Consider the following 24,983-nt stretch of genomic DNA (forward strand, 5'->3'; position numbering starts at 1 on the left):
ATGTGCCCTCTTTTATCTATTTATTTATTACTTATTTAAAACATTTATATCCTTGGGGGAGCTAGGGGTGGCGACGGCCGACAGAAAGCTCTGGCGTGGGCTGGTCCATGAAGTCACGAAGAGTCGGAAGCGACTGAACGCATAAACAACAAAAAACATCCCGCCCTATATCATTAAGATCTCAGGGCGGCGTACGGATAAAAGCATACAGTATAAAACAGTAAATATACACAGTTAAAAACAAATTAAACTATGAGCCAAGGTAAAACAATATATAATTTAAAAGCAGTAAAAGCAATTAAAACAGTTAAAGCAACGTGGCATCTTAGTGAATTTAACCATTAAAGGCTTTGTTAAAAAGCCATGTTTTCACTTGGTGCCAGAATAAAATCAGCGTTGGCGCCAGTCGGGCCTCCAAGGGGAGGGCATTCCACAGTCGGGGGGCCACCACAGAGAAAGCCCTCCCCCTTGTTCCATCATAGCGAATGTGTTGTGCTGGTGGGACGCGGAGAAGGGCTCCTCCGACAGATCTCAAGTCTCGGGCAGACATATATAAGAGGCGCTCCCTCAAGTATCGAGGTCCCAAGCCGTTTAGGGCTTTAAACGTCATTACCAACACCTTGAATTCTGGCCGGGAGCGTATAGCAGCCAGTGCAATTCCTTTAAAACCAGTGTTATGTGGTCTCTAAGATGTACCGCCAGCAGTCTAGCTGCTGCGTTTTGCACTAGCTGCAACTTCCGAGAGGGAATCTACACGTCGTACTGAAGGTGCCTGCGTGCGCCTCCAGTCCACCCTCAAAACGATGGTGTAGATTCCCTAGCTACCTGCCCAGAAGAGACGGAGAAGGTGGCGGCTGGGGAATCCGGCCGCATCCTTGCCACCACCCGCCTCCTCCCCGCCGGCCTCCTGCTGCCGGGGTAAGAGCGACCCGGGTCGGAGAGCTTGGCGAGCTCTCCGACCCGGGTCACTCTTACCCCGGCAGCAGGAGGCCGGCGGGGAGGCGGGGAGGCGGCGGCTGGGGAACCGGCCGCGTCCTTGCCGCTGCCGCCGCCACCTCCCCGCCGGCCTCCTGGCGGGGAGGCGGCGGCGGCAAGGATGCGGCCGGATTCCCCAGCCTCCTCCTCCTCCGTCTCTTCTGGGCAGGTAGGCTAGGGAATCTACACCATCGTTTTGGGGGCGTACTGGAGGCGCATGCCAACGCCTTCAGTACGACGTGTAGATTCCCCCCGAGTCATCTTCAAGGGCAGCCCCACGTAGAGTGCATTGCAGTCGTCTAATCGGGAAGTTACCAGTGCAGATAGAGGACAATCCTCTATTTCAAGGGCTGATGCCACACACCTGTCCACTATTTTGAAGGCGTCCTTTGTTTGAAGAGCTCTCCAGTCCAAGCTTGGTTTAACAATACAGAAACATGAGAAGGAAGAGCTGGGCCTGGACGTTGTCCATCCATAGTTAGCACCTGGCGAGCAGACTGTGCAAGGCATACAGGTTACCTGGTCACTTTCTTCTGGTGAGATGGACTGCATTTCTATTTCTCTCATAGTAATCATTTCTAAATGGCCTTTTTAAATGGTAGAAAGGGCGGGGGTGTGTGTGTTTACAAATAAAATAAATAAGTAAATTTACCTCTATGCCTATAAATTAGTATATGGAGATTTTATGCAAATCAGCGTCCTCTTTTTGTCCTCCTTTTGGGGTGATGCTTGGCCTCTTCTTTTGGTAATTCACAAGGGGCCACCCTAACACCCCACATGCCCAACTTTTAAGGACTTCTCTCTCCTTTGTGCTGCTACTTTTCCTTTCTGCCCTGTCTCACCTCCAAAGGTAGGATGAGGCTCCTGGTTTGAGTGTCAGCAAGTTGGGATGTGCAAAGGCCCTTAATAGGGGAGTCCTTTGCTCAGCAGCATCTCCAACTCAAAAGATAGCAGGACTGGGAATACACCTGTACGTAAAATCTAGACAGGTAGTCAAAAGAGATCGCAATGGGGCCAGATGGGGCCATGGAAGGACACTCTATCAGGCAAGTTTCCGTACTCCTATATGTTTGCTCTTAAGAAAAGGCATTTGGACGTTTGGCACACATAGTTAGTATGCAGGGTTGGAGAACCAGTGGAATCCCAGATGTTGCTGGGATGGAGCTCCTGGCATCGCTGATAGTGGAGGGTGGTGCTCCGATGTCAGTGGGGCAATGAATCTGCTCTGGGTTTTCGGCAGAACTCTAAAGAAGCTGTCCAAGGTGCTGAACATAAGAGGCCCTGCTTTGGTAGGTGGTTCAACAGGCAGGAGAACGAGCCTCGTGTGGCGCAGAGCGGTAAAGCAGCAGTTTCTGCAGCTGAAACTCTCCCCACGGCCTGAGTTCGATCCCAGCGGAAGCTGGTTTCAGGCAGCCGGCTCGGGTCGACTCAGCCTTCCCTCCTCCCGAGGTCGGTAAAATGAGTACCCAGTTAGCTGGGGGAAAGGTAATAATGGCCGGGGAAGGCAACGGCAAACCACCCCGCTATAAGGCCTGCCAAGAAAACGTCAGCGAAAGCTGGCGTCCCTCCAAGAGTCAGTAATGACTCAGCGCTTGCACGAGAGGTTCCTTTCCTTTTTCCTTCAACAGGCAGGGGATTTTCAGTCACAGCAGCTTTGTGGAATGCTCTCCCTAACTCTTGACAGGACCTTTTCAGTGATGGCACCATTGTAGAATGCTCTCCCCCTCTCATGACAAGGCCTTTTCAGTGATGGCACCATTGTGGAATGCCCTTCCCTGTGAATCTTGCCCCATCACTGCTTACTAAGGCTGCAACTCACCTTAGACATTGCAATTGATTAATTGAACCCATTGCAATCAATTAATTAGCCCATTAATCTATTAGTCTATCCATTCAGTTTGCATTTGGGTCAAAACAATCTTTCTGAAGCAAGAAGCATACTTTGATTTTAGAAGATGGAGTGACGTGTGAAAGCAGAAGCAGCTTGGAAGGGGTTTCCCTTACACAGGAGCGAGAGAACTGCCTGCAGTTTTTTAAGCACTTGCAATTTTTTAAAAAAAATCTTAAGGAAAATCTACTGCCCAAATGACTTCAGCACCTTTAAAATCGATTAAAATGTGTGTGTGCGTTTTAAAAGAGAGATTAACCAATTATTCAATCAAATGTGGCAGCTATACTGCTTGCTTTTCATTGCACAACGAAGACTCCGTTTTTTTGAGTAAGAGTTTTTTCTTATATTTAGGGATGCCTGATTGCCTTTTCTGCTGTAGTTTTGTGGTTTTCTGGATGCCGGGTAATTGTTTCTGTAACTCATTTTATTTGTAATGCTTTCATGATAGTTTTAATTACTGGGTTTTTTGCCACTTTGAAGTATTATTATTTTTCTGTGAAAAGGCAGGATATTTTTTTTAAAAAAAAAAGTTTAAAAATTGGGGAGCTTGAGAATTTTTCTTGACCTTCAATCCTATTGATCAGACACCAGAAATGGCTTCCCTAAGACGCTGATTTACTTGCAGCCTAAGTCTGTCTGTTCAGAATTAAATCACCACTTTAGGTCAACAAGGCTTAACTCCCTAGCAAGTGTGCAAAGGATTGTAGCTTTAGACTGGAAAAAGTACTACAACTCCCAGCATCCCCAAGCCAGCAGCATAGGATTCTGCCCTTAGAACCTATAACCTCCTACCATCCACCATTGGCCATGCTGACTGGGCTAATGGGAATTGGAGTCCCCACCCCTTCATTAGATTCATAGCTGAAAGAGGATATCTTAGAGTGCAATCCTATGGATGTTCAGACAGAAAAAAAGTCCTACAATCCTATGCATGTATAGACAGAATGGCCCTGTTCAGACAACATGCTAAATCATGCTGCTTAACCACAAAATGGTTAATGGAATGCATTAAGGTTAATGCATTCTGTTAACCATTTTGTGGTTAAGCAGCATGGTTTAGCGTGTTGTCTGAACGCGCCCCAAAAGTCCTACAATCCTGTGCATATTTAGACAGAAAAAGTCTTACAACCACAAGCATCCCCCCAGCCAGCCATGCTGAATAAGGGATGAGGACTCCAACTCCCATCAGCCCCAGCCAGCATGGCCAATGGTTAGGGATGATAGGAGGTTATAGCTTCTAAGGGTGCATGTTTAGACAGGGGGGAAAGCCCTACAACTCACATGCTGGTTATGGAATGCTGGGAAGTGTTGGCCTTTTTTCTGTCTAAACACGCGTAGTACTTCAGCTAACCTTTGGAAGCCATGGCTGCACAGGGATTTACACCTGGTAGATGTCCTAGGCTTTGGATAGGGTAGCTACTTACATATTGTCAAAAAAAATAGGAAATGCATAGACAAAAAAGAGGACAAAAGAGGATACTGTTTTGCATACAACCTGCACAATTCATCTGTAGAGATGCACATTTAGAAATAATCACTACAATCTAAACAGAAACACAAGCAACTTACCATAGTGTGGACTGTGTCCAGATGGTCCATGTGCCTTACTCAGTCTGCTGTCCTGGTGCTAACTGTGGATGGGTAACTTCAACGCCCCCTCCCAGTTCTCCCTTCTTACGGCTCCTGATAATTAAACTGGACCTGTGTTTTATATAGTGGACTGCCCTCTCTTAAAACAGAGCAATGTCCTCTGTAAAATAGGGCACATGGCCAGTGAAATTGTAGGCTACTCAGGTACCAGCCCTATGAAGAGAGTCTGAAATAACTGGGCATGTTTAGCCTGGAGAAGAGAAGATTGAGGGGAGACATGATAGCACTCTTCAAATACTTAAAAGGTTGTCACACAGGGGAGGGCCAGGATCTCTTCTCGATCCTCCCAGAGTGCAGGACACGGAATAACAGGCTCAAGTTAAAGGAAGCCAGATTCCGGCTGGACATCAGGAAAAACTTCCTGACTGTTAGAGCAGTACAACAATGGAATCAGTTACCTAGGGAGGTTGTGGTCTAGAGGCATTCAAGAGTCAGCTGGACAACCATCTGTCAGGTATTTAAGGTGGATTCCTGCACGGAGCAGGGATTGGACTCAATGGCCTTATAGGTTCCTTCCAACTCTACTATTCTATGATTTTATTCCTCCATCATTAGCTTGATAAATCTAGATATGCTATATTGTGGGGTACTGGGACCTTGTTGCAAGTGGGAAAAGTGTGTTAACTCTGTTTTCCTAATTATAGCAGCTTCCCCACATACTAATGAATTCCCCCTGTGTTAAGATCCTTGAGTGAGGACTTGCGTCAGGTCCTTTTGCTACCAGAGGAAAATTTGATGGTTATAAAGCACAGGGTCTTCTCTGTGCTGCCTCTGTATTTTTTCATTGTGGCGGTTCTCAGACCCACGCTAATGGGATTTCTGGGAAGTTGCATTAACGAAAAACAACTAAACTACAATGAGTGAAAACCTTTCTGTTCCTCAAGGTTTCTGAGACTGTGAAGCAACATAAAGAAGGAGCCCCGCTACTGACTTTGAGAGGCTGTCCTTATTGGCTTTCTCAGGCTGTGAACCCAGCCGTCGGGGGTTATTTGAAGGCTAAACAACCCTTGCACAACCCACAGTCTGTTGTAGGGGTTTGCGTAGGTTGCACAGACCTCAAATAACATCCACCGGCTGGTTGGTTTCACATGACACCACAACCCCGAGTTGGGGGCTGCATGTTCTTCATGGTGGCCAGTATGCCCTGCAGCTCCTTGAGGATAAATTAACCCTTGATGGCCTGCCATGTTGTGTGAAATGGCCCCGTATATGATAGTGCTACCTTACATTGTTCTAAGGATTTAATTATTACAGATACAAATTATAAAAATAGATGTCTTTGCAATGTTACGTGCAAGTAAAAGGAGTTCCTGTACAAAATATGGGGTGTGCATTCTGTCCCCACCTCCAACTAACTTTTATCAGCCAATACAATAATCTTGACAATTTCCAAAACTTTTATTCCATAATTCTTGGGATAAAGACAAATGTTCACTGCTAAGCTCATGCAAATTTTGCCGTAGCCAAAACACTTGCTAATAACTACACCCGACAACTTTGCATCAGATACGTTTGAGCAAACACACAGTTTCATGAAACATGAGGAAATCCTACATACCTGTGTTGACATTTCCAGCACTTAAATAGATTTGTTCGGAAAATGGTTTCATCTTGTTTCATACATCACACAAAAGTCACCATGTATTCATACTTCTTTTAAATCTGTGCACAATATGCGCAAACAAGAAATTCAATCAAGGATCAAGGATGTATTACTGTTTATTTATTTTGATCATGAGCTACCTGTGGAGATCCAAATGTGAAAAATCGATTGACTAGACCACAATCTGGTCTAGTCAATTTTACTCCAAAGGTCAACTATAAAGGATGGTTTTATGTGGCAAGAACTGAAGAGAGGGAGTGGTACATTTTCATGTGGGGATATGTGAACTTGTTGTTTTGTATACTCTGTGCTTAGGTTGAAGACGGGCAGGTATCTCAGAGGTATGAAGACTGACAGGCAAGGAACAGAAGAGCTGCAAGCTGGCCAGAGTCCAAATGGGTGTGAAAATGGAAACTTGGAGGAAAAAAGGAAGGATTATTCGACTTCCCCAGCAAAGACTGGCGATCACCAGCCTTTCTATTTCTCAGTAGTACTCAGTTGGCTCTTAAACATCACCTGACCAGCCTTCCCTAATCTGGTTCTTTCCAGATATGCTGGACTACAAGACCTATAAGCCCCATTGATTATGATACCTGTGGATGATGGGAGTTGTAGTCCAACACAACCAAAGGGAACTGAGTTGGGGAAGGCTGGCCTAGGCCATGAAGATCATGCCACGTTCATTTAAACAGCATCCTCAGTAGTTTGGAGAGCTAAGTGCTTGACCCACCCTGAGACAGGTGCACAAAAACATTTTATCTGTCCATCGCAGCAGGACTCTCCATAATCTTATCCTAGAGGACGGAACGTGAAAAATGGAATGTGTAAATCATGGGCCGTGATGTCTGCACAATCTCAACTCAAGAGTCTCAAAAAAAAAAACCCACCCACATCTGTATGTAGCTAAAAGCACTGTGTCGGACCAGATGCAGAGAAAGCCGATGAACATTTACTCAGATGTAAGTCCTACTGAATTCAATGGGGCTTGCTCCCTTGTACGTCTGTTTTAGGATTGTAGCCACAAACTCTTCATTATGTTAATTCCTTAACAGCACAATCCTATACTAGAAGTAAGTCCCACTGTGATCAATAGAAATCGCTCCAAGGTAAGTGTGGATAGGATTTTAGCCTTAATGGATGGCAGAGTGTTATTTTAATTGCAAGATATATCCCCAAATTAATAATGTCTGGAATTGTCCATGCGGTTTGCTCAGGAGGTGTGGGACAGCAGGTATCATCTCAACAAGAGAGCGAGAGAATCCAGGATTTATTTTTTTAAAAAAAGTCCTCCCTTGACCTTGAAATGGCATTATATTGGAGTCATTACAAACACCCACTCTTCTCTCTGCCCCCACACTGCTCACTTAAAAAGTGAATTGTCCTCATCTGGGTAAGTATTACTTTTTATTTTATTTTGGCAGAATGGTGGTGGAAGGAGGTGAATAGAATTAGATTTTAAAGAGAAGACAAAAAGAGGGGTTTTGATTAAAGCACTGAGAGGCGTCTTTCAAGTTTCCTTCATTTGCAGAACCACCTGCAAGCAAAATTGCCCCCGTGGAGAATAAAGTGTCAGTCCCGCAGAGTGGCATATGGGATCAGGTCTTCAGGGAGACGTTTCTAGCGGTAGTGATCTGCCACCAACCATTTCAGCCAATGCGATGATTTTTAAAATGGGGACCAGAGAGAAGTTGTGTGATATAATGCAATTTGCGGGATTGCTTTCTATGTGTTCAGGGCCGGTGCCAGACTATTTTGCGCCCTAGGCAAAGTGAGCTACTTGCACCAATGCAAAATTGCGCGGAAGTCCAAACATGTGCACCGAGTGGAGAGCTGGGACTGGCTCACTTCGATTTGGGACCGAGCCATCTGGAATTCACCGGGACTTACTTCCGTGCGAACGCAACCCGCTATGCGTCCCGATCCCCTCCACACGTTTACTAGGGGGAATAAGGCTTCCGAGTAAGGAGGCATAGGCGGATTAGGCTGCACTGGTGCTTCTCGATGCAACACTTTCTTGGATGAAATTCCCACGTGCGCAGGATCGGGAAGCAGGAGAGTTTGCCTTGTGAGGAGTCCACAAGTCCCTGGCTTTCCTGGGGGAAGGGAGAGGGAGTCCCGCTGGGCCGCCTGCCTGGACATTGCAGCCTGTTTGAGGAGAGAGGCGAGGCGACCCGGTGCCCTTTCCTCGGGAGTAAGGCAGAGGCTGGCTTGGGCCAGGGTCGAGCTTGCCACGTGTTTTTTCTTATTTCTTTATTTTATTTATTTATTTAAGGATTTTTATGCTGCCATTCAGCCAAAAAAGGCTCTCACGGCGGCTTACAAAAGTATTTCTTGACAGTCCCTGCCCACAGGCTTACAATCTAAAAGACATGACACAAAAGGAAAGGGGATTGGGAGGGAGGAGGAGGAGGGGGGAAAGGAAAGCAAACTCAGGCACTACAATCTTAGTTGGAAAGTTCAGCAGTTGCAGTTGACAGCAGGTGGGAGGGGGCTCTGAGCTGGAACTGGACCCAGGCACGGTGGAGAGGTGGTGGCCTCCTGGCTCTGGGAGGGCAGCTTCCGGGCGGCTAGAGCAGCTCTGGGAGGGCGGCTTCCAGGCGGAAGTCCGAACGTGGAGACCCATCCACCCCAGTGACCCTGGCTTCACTTCGGCTGGGCAGGTGCGGGGCGCCACCTCGCCTGCCCAGGCCCAGCTGAATCCTCGGGCTGGGCTTGCCCGGCTCACAGCCAACAACGTGTGTGAGTGCTGCATGGCACCCAGCGCCCCTCTTAGCTTGGCGCTCTAGGCGGCCGCCTGAGTGGCCTCTATGGTAGCACCGGCCCTGTATGTGTTCCATGGGCACAGGGGAAGATAGGCATGAATAGTAGGGTGAAGATAAACAAAACGGGAACCCGAGGCTTATCCAAACAGTGGTGTTCTTTCCCACATGGTGTAAGCTGAAGTTGAAATATCCTGGAGAACCTGTTGTGGTCTTATCCTTCCCATTTTCTTGTTAGCCATGCCCAGTTTAAGCTACTTGGTTCCATCTGTGGCAAAGGAGCAAACTACGGGCTTCTTTAGATTAAGGGACAAATCACGCTTCCGTACCAGGGCTTCGCTTACTCCTTCTTTAAAGCAATTGTAATGGGACTGCATTACATGGCCGGAGAGGGGCGACCACGTGGTCTGTAATTGAAAACTTCCCCTCCTCTCTGTTCTCATAGTATTGAATGGGACAGCACCCTCTAGTGGGTGCTTTGTAGCACAACTTCCCCTGCACACAGTAGGAAATCCCGAGATATTTTAGCAGAATCGGGATATCCCAATATTATTATAATTATTTTTAAAAATGGAATTACCAAGAAAAGGCGTGGGAGACATGCAGGAGGTTGTCGATGTTGTGAAATGGATCTGTAAACTTCTGTGAGTGCCAGCCACGAGCATGCCTTGTTTCGCTCGTGTGAAGAAGCCCTTAGACTTAGGATGTTTGAGAAATCTGAAACGGATTCAAACGACTTCAGTTTTCTAAGAATACAACCTGCATCTTCTTGCATCTTCTGTGCCACATGGATTCTGTAGATTTGCAGACCATTTTTTTAAAACTTTCTGGAATTGCACGCACATTTTGCTGTACAAAAGTACGAATATTACTGCAAAATATGTTAATCTATATACGCCATTAAAACACCCTCACCCCATGTTTTATTCTTCTCTTTTCAGCTTCCACTGTGAAGCGCTTTTTTTGTGCGCTCTGCTCATCGGCTGTCCACTGAGCTAAGAAAGGTACGTAAAATGTTATGTGCCAGCAAAAGTTATGCAAATTGTGGGAAATTTTTCTGCGTACTTTTCCGACTGGGGGAAAAATCTGATTATGTCAATGAGCAGACAATGGAATAAAAGATACCTGACAATTGGCGAAACACAGATGGAACAGATTAAACAAATGCCATGCATTCCTAATTTAGACCCGTGTATAGTTTGGCCCTCAGTTACACATAATCCCCTACTGACATGGGGATTATGGGATGTGGGAGACATAAAATGGGGACCCACCTAGACAGATCTGCATGCTTCAGAGTTCACTGTAGAAACACAGACGTAGTTGCAGGCTGGATTTGTAGAACAGCAATTCAAAGCTGCTTGTTAAAGAAGGAATTCTCACCTCTACAAACGATGCTAAAGACACGTCCAAACTTTGCCTTTGGGCTCTTATCATAACTTCAAAGAAATAATATAAAAAGTCTTTGGGCCCAAAAAGATCCCAACGGCCTGATGAAGAAGTTCACCAGTTGCAGGACGAAATGAAATGTCTGGCTGGAGGAAAGGATTATTATTAATAAAAAGCCAAAACACTTTAACCTAAATGATACCTATCAGGTTACCAGCCAGTAATGCATTAGAGAGGGCAACTAAATTATTTAAATCTGTTTAGACACCCTTTCCAACAATTTGCTCATGGTGATTTGCAGAAGGACACACGTGAATTAACAATATTATATACCAGCTTTCCGCAACCTGGTGCCCTTCAGATGTGTTGGACTACAACTCCCATCCTCCTCCTGCATGCTGGGTGTTGAACTACAATACCCAGCATGCAGAGCACCCAGATGGGGAAGGCTGGTATCCACATGTCATAAAACAGTGTCCATGAACAAACTCAAAGGCCCTGGTCTCACCGCACAATTCAGGGGGAACTGTTCTGAATGCAGTACAGGAAGTTAAGAATTTATTTTTATTTATTTATTTATTACATTTATATACCGCCCCATAGCTGAAGCTCTCTGGGTGGTTTATAAAAGTTAAAAACATTAAAACGTATACAAAATTTAAAACCATCAAAAACATAAAAACAACAGTATAAAAACAACGGTATCCATTTCAAAAACAAAAGTTCTGGGGTCTGTTACAAACAAACAAACAAACTTAGCGTTGTTAAATGCTGTTAAGTGCCTGGGAGAAGAGAAAAGTCTTGACACTGTTGTGTTGGTGCCAGGCGAGCCTCATCGGGAAGATCATTCCATAATTAGGGGGCCACCACTGAAAAGGCCCTCTGCCTTGTTGCCATCCTCCGACCTTCCCTCGGAGTAGACACTCGGAGGAGGACCTTAGATGTTGAGTGCAGTGAACGGGTAGGTTCATGTTGGGAGAGGCGTTCCATCAGGTATTGTGGTCCCAGGTGAAAGAGCCTCTGAGCAGATGCAAAGTGCATCCCTTTCAAATCCGAGTAAACTAGAGAACTCAAGGACAGGGGCCTTTAGTTCAGAAAGTTTCAGGTTCAATTCTTGGCACCTCTAGTTAGGATTGGGTAGGTGGTGGTGGAAAGGGCCGTCTCTCTGCCTGAGCCCTTTGTAGAACCTCTGCAAACCGGAGGAGACGATAGCGGGCTTGACGGGCAAGGCGTTTGACCTGCTCTCGGCGGCTTCCTAAGTTCCGCAAATGGACATACACAGAAAATAATTTAAGCTGGGTCCACTGCCAGTGCAGGATTAAAAGACAGGCCCTAGATTTGATAATGTTGACGGCTAACAGAGGACGCTAGTTTAAGAGAGATTTAAAAGGGGGATTAGACAAGTCCACGAAGAATCGGTTCTAAGGATCTCCAACGGCTGAGTGCATAGTTAAACTGAGGAATTCACACTACCATAAGATGTGATGATGGCCACCAATTTGGATGGCTTTAAAAGGGGGTTGGATAAATTCCTGCAGGAGAAGGCTCTCAGTGACTACTAGTCGTGATGGCTCTGTACTACCTCCAGCCTCAGAGGCAGTAAGCGAATATACACCAGTTGCTGGGGAACATGGGCGGGAAGGTGCTGTTGCACTCATGTCCTGCTTGTGGGTCCTTGATTGGCAGCTGGTTGGCTACTGTGTGTACAGAGTGCTGGACTAGCTGGACCCTTGGTCTGATCCATCAGGGCTCTTCTTATGTTTCCACATAGATCACTTAGAATCATAGAATAGCAGAGTTGGAAGGGGCCTACAAGGCCATCGAGTCCAACCCCCTGCTCAATGCAGGAATCCACCCTAAAGCATCCCTGACAGATGGTTGTCCAGCTGCCTCTTGAAGGCCTCTAGTGCGGGAGGGAGGCCTACCCCTGCTTTGCTTGTAGAAGGTGCCCGGCTCGCCCCTTGGCATCTCCACATTTAAAAAAGGGAAAGAATTCATTTCTCAAGGGCACAATCCTATGCATGTTTGGAAAAGTCCTACAATTCCCAGCATTCCCCAGCCAGGGAATGCTGGGACTGTATGACGTTTGTCTGTCTAAACATGCATAAGATTGCACCTTAAGCGATTGACATTAAAAACAACAACCCACATATCATAGAAACAAGATAAAAATAATAATTAACTCAACTGGGTAATTTGTGGTAGTGACTGGATAGGGAAAGCTGGTAATTGCTGGACTTTTTCTGTCTATATATGCATAGGATTGCACCTTGAAGGTATATTATTGACATTTATATTATGATTATTATTTGCATTTATATCCTGGTTTTTTGTCCTCCAAAGACCCCAAGCGGCATACATAATCCTCTGTCTTTCCTGCATTGAGCGGGGGGGGGGGGGTTGGACTCGATGGCCTAATAGGCCCCTTCCAACTCTACTATTCTATGATTCACAACAACCCTGTGAGGTAGGTTGAGCTAAGAGTCTGTGACTGGCCCAGAGTCACCCATTGAGGTTCCGTGGCCAAGCGGGAACTAGAACTGGATCTCCCGATTCCCAGTCCAACACTCTAACCACACCACACTGGCTCGTTTTGCTTAAAAAAAAAGAGAGCAATGAATACAGTGTTCAGTTGCTGCCGGTCAGAGCAGGCTGTTGAGGGCTAAAGGCTGACCAATAGTAATACCTGGCATAAGGAGCGGATTTAAGGTAAAATCCGAGTTAAGGGGCACACTTAGAGTAGATGCATTGATATAAATGGGTTTTAAGTTAGTCCCATTCATTTCAATGGGTCTACTCGAAGTAGGACGTGTGTCGGATTTCCCCCGTAAGCCCCAGCACCTCTCGCCTTCCTCTGTGTGCCTTTTTTTTTTGGTGCTCACTTGAGCACCGAAGCATTGCTAAACCTGCTTCCATGGGGAAACCGGGTCAGAGAGAGAAAGGAAAAGAGAGCAGGCTGACTGAGTGAGCGGCTGGCATCGCCCGGCCCTTCCCATGCCGCCTCTCTCGGCGCAGCGCACAACCATGGAGGCCAGCCGAAGGATCCAGGTCACGGCCAAGCCGGGCAAGAACGCCGCCGCGTTTTGCTCCCCGCCACCCCGCTTTCTCCTTCTTCCCTGTGGGTGCGCGCAGGAGAGGAGCGGGCCGGAGGGGGGGAGAGAAAAGAAGCAGAGCGGAGAAGGGGGCGGAGCCTCGGCGGCGATTGTGACGTCCCCCGAATTGGTTACTCTACGTTCTAGAACTCCGCCCCACGTGCGTTCTAGGGAAAGGGGGGGTGGGAGGAGGAGGAAGGGGGGAGGGAGCAGGCTGGCTGGCTGGCTGGGGAAGGAGGATGGCTGTGCGCGGAAGGGGGAGAGAGGCGAGGGGGGAGGGAGAGAAGCAAGGAGCTTGAGCTGAGCTGAGCTGATCCCACGTGTGAAAGGATCTGGCTGTTTCCCCGGCTTCTCTCTCTCTCTCTCTCTCTCTTCCTCCCTCCCTCTCCCCCCACCCCCCCCTCTCCAACCAGTAATATTCACCGGTAGCAAGGCAAAGAGAAGGAAAAAGAGAGAGAGGGAGAGAGAAAGAGAGAGAGGGAGAAAGAAAAGGAAAGAAGGATAAGAAAGAGAAGTGAGCAGAGGAAGAAGAGGAGGAGGAGGAGGAGGGGGCAGAAAGGGGGAGAAAGAGCCAGGGGGAGGGAGGGTGGGGGGGTTTCTAAAGAGGGGGGGTCCGCTCTCTCTCTCTCTCTCTTTCTCTTTCTCTCTCCCTCCTCTTCTCTCCCTCCACGGGGTTGAGTCTCCTTCTCGGTTGCAGCCATGGAGGCAGATGGGAGCCAGGCGATTTCTGTGAGCCCCAACGACTCGCAGCACGACCCTGGGTAAGTTAGACCTCTTCCGCCCCCCTCTCTGTTTCCTTTTGCATGCCGACTTTATTCCGTTTTCTCAGCCCCCACCCCCACCCCCTTTCCCGCCCCTCTGCCCCCGTCCCTTTCCCAAATCTGGGATAAATGGGAGAGAAACAAACCCAATGGCTGTTCTGGTGCCGGTTCCCTGTGGATTGCTTTCTCTCTGCTTCTCTCTTGAGTTGCTCACCTTGGGTGGGTGGTGTTGACCTGCCCCCCTCCCCTCCCCTCCCCTCCCCCCCCGCAGCTCCATCCCTGCTTCACCCCTTCTTTTGCTCCTCCACCTCCTTCCCCACCTCCCCCCCTTCCCCCAAACCAGGCTCTCTGATTCCTTCACCTCCCCCCAACTCCCCCTTTCCACCTCTCCCTTCTTTTTAGCTTTTGTAAGTTACACGTCAAAATGGCCGATCTGACATCTGTGCTTAACTCAGTTATGTTTTCTTCTTCCAGTAAAATGTTTATTGGCGGCCTGAGTTGGCAAACCTCACCAGGTAAGAGGGGGCGAGGGTGTGTGTGCGTGTGTGCGTGCGTGTGCAAGGGTGCGTGTGCAAGGGTGCAGGGGGAGGTGGGGGGCGCCCCCATCTCCCACTCCACTCGCAGCCCTTCAGCCCTGCCTCCTTTGATAGGTCTTTGTTGTTATCCCAGGTCACTTTCTTTGGGTTGGCCCCCCTTCCCCGCCAACAGCACCCCCCCTTCCAACGCTCCCTTACCCAGCCACAGACAGACACATGGTTGTGCCCTGCAGAAGGTTAAGAAGATGAGATATTTTATTTGCTCCAAATAAGAGATCTGTTTCTCGAGTCCTCTATTCGACCTTAAATTTGCGTGCGTGCACTTTTAAGGGGTGGCAGGCTGATGTGGGGTGGGTGGGGAGAGGTTTATCCTTTCTGGTCTCCCCTTCCCCACCTTCTATGAAAGAAAAATTAAATGTCGCTCTTTTTTTTCTCAGTGGCCAGTTTGGAGTGCATATTTTTTTAAAACATTTGCTTCTGTTTCCTTCTCTCCTTCTCTCGTCCCCATCTTTTCCTTCCATGCTCTCTCTCTCTTTCTCTCTCTGTTTCTTCCATCCCACAGATAACCTTAGAGATTATTTTAGTAAATTTGGAGACATTAGAGAATGTATGGTCATGAGAGACCCGACAACAAAACGCTCCAGGTAAAGAGACCCCTTTTAAATCAAAGTTTTCTTTGCATAGATATCCCTTTGTGTGTGCGTGTGTGTTTAATGGAACTGTGAATATTCTGCCTATTTTGCAAGTGTCAACAGTGTTGTTGTTTTTATGATAGAATTCCTTGGAGTTTTAAATCTTTTTTTTTCCTTTTTAAAAAACCCCAAAACTTCTAAAGTACTCCTTGTCCTGATTTGAAGTTCTATGTCTTATTTATCAATGTTGACATTGGTAGGGGGTTTAATTTTGGCTGGTGGGAACCTGTTATATTTCAGAGTACCTCTTGCAAAAACTTGCTGGTACTGTGTTTTTGGTTTCTTAACCCTCCTTTTTAAGAAAAAGGGTTACTTCCTATCCGCCCTGTACTTCTGGATAAAACAAAGCATGAACTGAATGTGGAAAGATGAGTGAGGGGGAGGCGTGGGGGGGGGGAGGTAAGAGACAGGATTAACATTTTTAGAAATGTAAAAGTCTTCGCATCCACCTGAACCATAGGATATTTTAAGGAGAAGGTGGTACTTTGAAAGAGGGCAAAATTAGAATAGAGATGAAAGTGTGTGTATGTTTTTATATTTTTGCCGCTTTTTTTTTTTAGTGCCGGGGTTTTTTTCGCTGTCCCTTTTTCCCATCCACTCTTGTTCTTTGTCTCATTTCAGGGGCTTTGGTTTCGTTACATTTGCTGATCCAGCAAGTGTAGATAAAGTATTAGCTCAACCTCATCATGAATTAGATTCCAAGACGGTATGTTATATGATGTGGCATTCATATTTCTGACTCTGTGTGTGTGTGTGTGTTTAATGTCTCCTTTATTTCCTGCAATATTATGACTGTGACAGGCTCATTTAAAGAGACAGTACCCTTTTTTTTTGTTGGGTCTGCTTAAGGTGTACCAGGAGGATGAGTTTTTAATTCAGTTTTTACTACTTAAAGAAACACCAGGCTGTCACTGAACTTGCAAGTTCATTCTGGCTTTATATAACTCTTAAAAAGCACTCATTAAAATGTTTGCTAACTTGCCAGGCACGTTCAATTTTAAACTGGTTTATGGTGCCTAGCTTTACTTCTGCCAATTACAATTTAAGCTACTCTGCTTAAGAAACTATGCGTTGATGTACGAAGTTGTGGGATGGATAGGCACCGGGAAGTTGAGGGGTGGAAATCAGCCGTTAAGATGGTTTACAAGTCAGGAAGATGCATCTTTTGTTCAGATTTTTTTTTAAAAAAAGGTTATAAGTTTTAAAGGTGAGTTTACATTGCATAAATTGCATAAGTCCCTTTTGTCTCATTGCCCTTCCATTTATTTGGCGGGTGAGGTTGTAACCAAACAAGAAAGGGTGTTCTGAAACTCTGCAACTAGTAGGTAGGAAAAACTAGCTTGAAAACAGAAATGCAAAGTTTGTTTGTTTGTTGGTGGTACCTAAAGTAATTCCAGTGCCCTGTGCTGAAAACTGCTTGAAGAATTAAATACTAGTTTGATTTAAGAGTGCATGAGTTGGCCCACCCCACTCACTGCCATATATCCAGTACTATATCAGTTCCTAACTCATCTGTGGTACCAGAAAGGTAGTTTTGTGCCATAGTAACTTTACTGCATTAGTAAGCTTTGAGCAAACCTGTTATTAAAAGGACCCCAGTAAAGGTCACCTCTGTTTCAGCAGTTTGCTTTTGGGATGGGTGCAATTTTTTTTTGAGAAGGCAAAAGTCTAATTGTTGCCAGTGTCTAATGTGTACCAAATCCATTTTTATCATTAGTTTTTATGTGGGTGCTGTGTTTGATTTGTTTTTTAAAAATAGACATATTCCAATTTGTAAATGTAGAGTACGTATGTGTTTAATGTGAGCGTTGGAGAGATTATGTTCCAATGTTACTAAGATCTGTTATGTAATTAACTTGCTTTAAATAAACAGGATTTTGATTTCCATCAATGCTCTTACATGAAGCAGGTGGATTTGGGGGAGAGGGGGAGGGGATTTCTAATAACTTTATGTACGAATTCTGCCAGGCATGTCTGAGCATGTAACCCATGCTTGAACATTCCTTAATTATTTAATTGTGGGGGCAGCAATAGGTAAGATTCATCTGTGCTCCTGAGAAATCAATTGTACACCTACAACTTAAAGAAGTTTCTTTGAAAGCTCAGGCAGGTGAAAGCCTTTGACCTATGCTCAAAATGGTGCCTGAGTTGTACCGAAAAGCACACCGCTTTGGTTATGCTTCCACTTATTAAAAATGAATTCCTGGAGTGCATTTGTGACTATTATTGTTTAGAAAGTGCCATTAACTACGTGGCATTTCACCGAGTGACGAAAAAAAGGCAGGTCAGCTTACAATTAAAATTTGACAACGAGAAAGATAGAAAGGTGGGGGCAGGATGAGGCTGATAATTGCTGTGTGCAAATGTTGTGACATGTACTTGAGGTTAGTGAGGGGCACTATGGCTAAGTGCTAGGACATGGGTTGAGGTGTGTCCGCATTATTTTGTTTATGATGTAAGCAAGACAGAAACTGCATCTGTTTAATCACGATGCAGTACAAACTCAGTGGACTTAGGGTATTTGTCCTAAAAATCTGTGTTCCGCCAGAGTTAAAATAAAATAAAAATAAGCCAAGACGAGATATCGTCTTGCAAGACCTCTGATAGATTCTTGTACTTTTAGTACTGCATAGCATTTGACTCTGTTTCAACATTCAGCACAGGAAGGAGCTCGGTGGGTTTTGACATGGAAGTCGCCGCTCTTGTTTACAGTTACGTTAAAAGCTTGGTTTAGGTAATGGCCATTCGTATCAGAAATAGTATTATTATTATTAGTCATTTCCTAGAGGACTTGTAGATACAGTAAGTAGCATTGTATCTAACTAACTAATTTTATTTTTAGTAGCCCTTTTTTCTGTTGGCTGTTCTTTAAATAGTTGACAGGGATATGCAACAGGTATGGATTTGCCATGTGGATCGTGTCAGTCTAAAAATGCAGACGGCGGCAAAAGATTTACTCCAATCTGGAAACGCGGTAGTGCTGCCATGCAAACAGCGCCCACGTTTTGGCGTTCCAGTTTTCTTGTTCTGTGTGTATCACACTTCTGTAAGGGTTTTTACGGCTTCCTTAAATCTCGGCCACTGGAAAACTGCAGAACAATATTGTGGGTGGGCGCTGTGAAAGAGAACACACCTTCTCTTTGCTGTGTTTCTCTTCCCCCACTTCTTGGTTTCTGTTTGTAAAAAAGCAACAACTAGAACTTTTCTTTGAGGGGTGGAATTGATGTAAGAATTGCATGATGCCTTTTCCCCGATCCGTCCCAAGTCCCTAAATGCTTAGACGACTCAATGGGGAATCTACACCTGTTGTATTTCTCTGGTAGACAAATACCTAGCCAGCGCTGAATATATATGTAGATGATGTTAATCTCTATGAAAGGGTTAGCTTTTTAGATGAAGGATTTATGAGTTTTCTCTGTATGCTTCATGAACTATTACAGTGGTACATAATCACTCATTTCTCAGGTATATGATTTTTCTTTTAAAAAACCGTTTTATCATCGGCGGAATGGTACGGCAGCCAAGGGGCACCAGTTGAATGCAAGTGGCTTGAAAATGTCCTGCGTTACCCAAGTAGCAAAGATATTTTTTTCACCTACTGAAACGATTCTAATTCTGGGTTTCTGTTAAGACTGAGTTCTTGATGGCAAGCAGAAGTGAGGGTTTAAACATCTGAAGTGACTGGCAAATGGGTTGCCAAATTTATTTTTTTGAGGCTGCAGTCCTATACTCACTTTGGGATTTACTTTTGAGTAATCATGTATAGGTTTGTGCTGTGAAAGGCTTCTGTTAACATCCCCATTAATTTAGCTAGCAACATCATTGCCCGTTGCCAGGAATACAGAAACCATTTAGAAACAATCCTGTATTCCATTTCAGTCCCATTCATATCATGTCTAAGGTTAATTCTTTATCAGCAGCAATGACAGTGTGGGTATCCATGCCTCTGCTCTGCTTCCTTCCCCTCTGATTTCTAAATTTGACACTCAAAAGGTTATAAAACTATGCCAGGTATGTGCAGCATTTTGATTACTTCGAGTGATTCCAAAATATTTCAGACAGTGTCCCGCACAAAGTAGATTTGAGACTGATGTCTTGGTGCCATATAAATTGACTAGGGAATGAATTAACTGTAGGACTTGTTTCTCATTGAGTGAATTTAGGATTGCAGCATTAGGAATATATTTTGTTAACCTTTTTTCAAATATACCCGTTGACAAGTCAGCGTTTTTATTTACGTGGCAGCTATAAATCTGTGGTTTTAACACCTTGGGAGACAGGAGCCCATTGTTAAGAATGTAATCTTAGTTTGGTATATAGTTTTGTTGTCCGATTTATTTATTGTTCATGTTGAAAATGAAAGAGTGAAGGTAGCTTCAAAAATCAGAAAGTGCTATTGGATTAAACCAGTTTAAAACCCACACACACAGAGCTAAATCTGTCTTAAATAGATGATTCCTTTTCATAGAAAGTTAGCATCGGACTTTGAAGACTTGTTTTTGTACATTCAGTAGTTGTGTTTTAAAAGTCTCTTTACACTTTTTTGTCTGGATGACTGTTAAACTAAATCAGGGTTGCAGTTGTTTAAAAAAATGAAAAAAAGTTTTCTTGCAAGCGTTTTAGCTGGGGTAAAAATCATTTAAAACTGGCAGTTCTAAAAAGAAACAAGCAAAAGTTCTCTTCCACTGTCGAGGCATTAACAGCCCAAAAGAAAATAAACAGACGGCCTGAAGATTGCATATGTTGAAAATCAGAAGGGTTTGTAGATTGCAGTTTCTCTTTCTAAAATGTCAATTTAAAACAACAACAACAACATGTAATTTACAGAATATATAATATGCATCCAAGATTTGATGGTCAAATTAGCACCAGGGAACTCCTGGTTCTACTTTTTTTAAAAAAATTGGAGTTAGGAGTACATTGTTTAAAGTTCACAGAGCACATCAAGTTCCCTTTCTAGTCATTTTCTCTCCCCTAGAGCCTCTACCCTCTAGTTGCCCTGCAAAACTCTTGTACCTGAGAAACGAGGGATTCCTTGTTCACTGTAATTGTTTTGTTTTTTCTGCCTCTCTGAAGAAAACATGCAAATTACGTTGCTTTCCATCTTTCTTTTTTCCTTCTTGCACAGATTGACCCTAAAGTTGCATTTCCCCGAAGAGCTCAGCCTAAGGTAAGAAAGAAGGATTGATAATGTGTGTGTTTTTTTCAAGCCGCACTGAGAGTCTCACTGTTGCTGGGCAGTGCAGGTCTCAAATAAGGAAGGCCTGAGAGGTCTGGCAAAGGACTTTGCAAAGAAGGTCTTTAAGTGCCTGGCGTCTTCCGGGCCTTCAGAACCACAGGAGAGTTGCCTTGGTTGGAATAAGGCCTCTCTGCAGCAGAACCATCTCCTTGTTGAGTCCTCATTGTGCATCTGTTGGAAGAAACCTGTGGGTTTTTTTTATTCTCCCCACTTACTCTGGTCTTAATAACAGAACCTTGTTGTTGAGCAGCTGTGATACATGGACAAAGTGAACGGCTTGTGTGTTTTGAGGTTGCGCTTTCCAGCTTTGTTTCGCTGACGGATGGGGGTGGGGTGGGGTGGGGGGCAGTCCTCTCGTGCCGCTTCCCTGCCGCTCTTTCTAGTGCGTAACTTTTTGAGAAATGCTAGCTCCCTCGCAGTCTTTTGAGCACGCAAACCTCTGGCTGGTATTGGAAGGCCTGAGCTCTCCCGAGCGCTTGTGTGAAAGAAGCGTCGAAACAAAGAGACTTAAGTTGGATTGGATAAGTGACTTGTCCTGTATTTTTTTTTGCTTGCTTGCTTGCTTCCTTCCTTCCTTCTTTTAGGGCTGCCTTGTTGTAATGCGTTCGGTTGCTTGCAAGGGCATGTCAGTCACGTTCGAAAGAGGTTTTGTCTGAAAGCTACCTCCGAAAACAAAACGCTGTACCAAGGTTGCTGCGAGGGCCTGCTTTCGGCATTGGCTGTGTGCATTTGCTGCTTTCGCCTCCTTAACGTGGAAGAAATACTCTTGGATCTCTGTGATGTTTTCCTTTTCTTTTTGAGTGCAAGCTGCAATCATTCTTCTCAATGAGCGCAGGGACATCTTGCCCTAACAGCACCTCTCCCCGCGTGTTCCTGCAGTTGGGACTAATTAGTTCTTTCCACTTGGACATGAAACTCATGGCTAGTGTCCGTCTGCCTGTTTTCTTGGAAGGGAAGGGGTGTGCGTATACGTAAAATTGGTCTGGAACCGGGTATGGGATCGCTTCCTGTTGTCCAGTCTGGTTAGGGAGAAAAGCAAGGGAAATGTGGGATTAATTAAATGTATCAAACAGTAGTACAGCTCAGTTGTGAGGTAGTTTGAACAGGCGTGTAAAGTACGTTGGTAGGTTTGGTGTGGCCTCCTTTAAAAGCCATATGTGAATACCCAGCCTTATTTTCTTAGAATTTATGTGTACAAGCAGTGAATGAATTTGGTCTGTTTACTGGAGTCTAGAGTGTAGCTGGCCTAGTAGGCCCAACTTTTGACAGAGTTCTCTTTGACTCTTTTTCTCCCGGCCTCCTTCGTTCGACTTGGAGGAATCTCTGCTGCAACAGCGTTTTAATTCGCTTGGTTTTCAAGCCCAGTTTATACTGGCTTTTCTTAGAGTTATTTGTTGTTTTTGCTGCTGCCTTGTCCATTTGTTCAGAAGAAGGAAGTCCTGAACGTGGATCAGGAGAGACTGTTCAAATGGAACCCCTCACGAGAGATGGGACTTCCTCAATTGCTGCTGCATCACAATAATATAAAATCTAAACGTTTACGTCCAGAGAACATTTTGCAGCTCTTCAGAAGAAGTAGTAGTATACTACCTTCAACAATATTGAATTTTAAAGACTAAAACGGAAATGCCATTTCAGCAATGGTTTATTTATGTATTAATTTTTTTTAACCCATTCCGCTTTCATCCTAGTTGATCAGGGTGTTATACAAGAGGCATAAAAACCGAAATATACCACAGTATAATACAATACGACCGTAAAACAACATCACTGTATATCAAATCAAGCATAAAAGTACCCAGAGCAAACAAACAGAGCCGCATAACAGCTTAAAATGCCTGGGCCAAGAAGTGTTGCTAAAATGATCGTAATGTTGGTGACCTTCAAACTTCAATGCAGAGGGTTGGAGGAAGACCCCAAAGCTGTCGAAGTCCAGTTCCTTGCTCCCAGTATGTGTAAGCCCATATAGGATGATGATGGTGTCAAAATATAAAAGCTTTTTCAAATTTCTTTTTTAAAACCCCAAAATCTACAGTTGGGCATCCAGTGCCAACCAAAATTCCCCCAAAATGTGCAAGCTTTTGAGTTCTACAGAACTCACCTAGCCTGACGAAGAGTTCTGTAGAACTCGAATGCTCGCACATTTTGGTAGAATGTCCCTTGGTCCTATTTAAGGTATTGCCCAACTGTGCATTTTGGATTCCCCCCCCCCCCTTTGTGGACCAGCTTGCTTATCTTGGTGATTTTTTAAAATACAAGAGAGAAAAGTGGCTAAGGGTATATTTAGCTATTAACACTGGAATCCTCTACCTTGTACTCGGAAGGCCCATTGATTTCGATGATGCTTACTTCCAGATAAGAGGACTAGGATTGCAGCTGAAGTTAGATTTTCATTGGGAAAAAAAACCTGGATTGATGTTATCATATTACATGTGTTAATATTGTTAATTGTTAAAGTAGGTTTTAGCCAAAAATACAGTTAACATCATAGAGAACCAGCGTTACAATATAAAACGAGGCAGAAGAGATATACAAGTATAAAGTAGTTTATATAAAACTACTTTAGATAATGTCTATCAAATCGGCAAAATTAGTTGGTTTGCTAAAGGACAGCAGTATCAGCCACATGGAACGCCAAGTGGAATGAATGTTTTTACTCGTCTTCTAAAGCATAATAGTGAAGGTACTTGGTTGGTTTCTCTGCGGATGGCATTCCACAGTTGCAGGGGATGTAGCTGAGAAGTCCCCTGGAACAAACGGCCCTTGAGGAATGTAAATGTGAGCTGTAAATAAGTCACGATAAAAGGCCAAAGGGCACCAGTTAGGGTTGTATCTAGAGTTAGTCGTACGTAGAGTAGACCCACTGAAACGAATAGGACTAAAATTGGGTCCGACCCTTGCCTGCCTTCTGTAGGGCAATTTCAAGTACGGCTCAATTAAAACATCACACTATAACATTTCTCCCCACACCCTCCCCACTGGAAATACACCAGGGGCTGATTTACACCAAGCAGGATATAACACTTTAAAAACGGTATGAAAACGGTATTTGTAATGTGTCCTGGGCCTGAACAGTTGTCATAACCATTATAAACCATTATAGGCAGTAGTGTAGATCCTGCCCAGGAAGAGGCAGAGGAGAGGGTTCATTTCCCCCACTTTTTTCACGTTTTAGAAGAGGCTGTACCTGGCTTGGTTCAAATATTGCACCTAACCATGGTTTAGATCCCAAACCATGGTTTGAGCTTTCAAGTACATAATGGAGAAAATTGTGGCCTAGAGCGGCTTACCTGGCTTGGTTCAAATATTGCACCTAACCATGGTTTAGATCCCAAACCATGGTTTGAGCTTTCAAGTATATAATGGAGAAAACTGTGGCCTAGAGTGGTTTACCTGGCTTGGTTCAAATATCGCACTTAACCATGGTTTCCCCTAACCATGGTTTGGATCACAAACCATGGTTTGAGCTTTCAAGTATATAATGGAGAAACTGGCCTAGAGTAGCTTCTCTGCTTTTGCTTCCTTGTACCTATGGATTGTTAATTCGGGACATCATGCAAAAACCAAGTTGGTGCAAATCCTACTGCATATGGTTCATGGGTGGATCGCAAACCACGGTTTGTCAGCTCAGGCATCACGCCAAACCATAGTTAAGCTTCCATAACTGCATCCTGGTCTCAACAGAGCTAATGAGTTGACAAGGTACTTGTCAAGAAGCAATTTCATCAGTCATTGGATGAGTCCCTAAAAAGGCCCTGCTGTATGCATTTTCTCAGAGGCATTTCTGCGTTCTGTGCCATTACAATGGTTAAAAATAGTGATGTGCAATTCCTGGAAGGTTTCAGCTCTATTTTTCTGGACTGATTTCTAGTAAAATCCGATCTGCATATGTGTTGGTTGGTTTTGTTTTTCCTGCCATTCCTTATAGTAATGTTTACTTACAGGTCTGGAATAGTTTCACAATGTGGGCTTCTTGCTCTAGATTACGCTGCAACACTGGGTATGAAGACTATAAATCCAATGATGCAGTACAACCAGAAGCAAAAACCCTTATGTTTTCTTGCCCTTTGTGCATTTGCTCCAATTCCACAAGCTGTGGTGCAATTTCAGGTGATGAGTTTGCCTGAAAAATTAAGATACCATAAGGATGGGCCTGAGTTGGTAGGGAAAAGTGTTGGAGAAATCGCAAGCATGCTGATTGTGTATTCCTGTACCATGTACACTGATGTAGTAAGTGTGGCAACTTGACTAAAACTTTCTGAACCAGAGTGAAACTGTAACTGATTTTTCAAAAGCCTGTTCAATATTTGCTGTGACTGCCCAAATTTTCATACTAAGGTTTACAACTGCCAGAAGAGCAACGTTCAACCCAGGTTCTATATACTGCAAATTTAGA

At 44.6% G+C, this 24,983-nt stretch overlaps 1 protein-coding gene across 15 annotated transcripts in view; it reads left to right on the plus strand.

The window, feature by feature from the left end:
- The first annotated feature begins 13,981 nt into the window (after nt 1-13,981).
- MSI2 (musashi RNA binding protein 2) overlaps nt 13,982-24,983 on the plus strand; it is a 529,178-nt gene continuing 518,176 nt past the window's right edge. For all 15 annotated transcript variants that reach the window (XM_063146636.1, XM_063146638.1, XM_063146640.1 and 12 more), the window contains exons 1-5: nt 13,982-14,120; nt 14,595-14,635; nt 15,219-15,300; nt 15,970-16,054; nt 20,477-20,518. In XM_063146636.1, coding sequence (XP_063002706.1) covers nt 14,059-14,120; nt 14,595-14,635; nt 15,219-15,300; nt 15,970-16,054; nt 20,477-20,518 — 312 coding nt within the window. In that variant the 5' untranslated portion in view covers nt 13,982-14,058. The remainder of the gene's footprint in view (nt 14,121-14,594; nt 14,636-15,218; nt 15,301-15,969; nt 16,055-20,476; nt 20,519-24,983) is intronic.

This window comes from Elgaria multicarinata, chromosome 22 (assembly GCF_023053635.1).
Source record: "Elgaria multicarinata webbii isolate HBS135686 ecotype San Diego chromosome 22, rElgMul1.1.pri, whole genome shotgun sequence".
NCBI classification, from domain to species: Eukaryota; Metazoa; Chordata; class Lepidosauria; order Squamata; family Anguidae; genus Elgaria; species Elgaria multicarinata.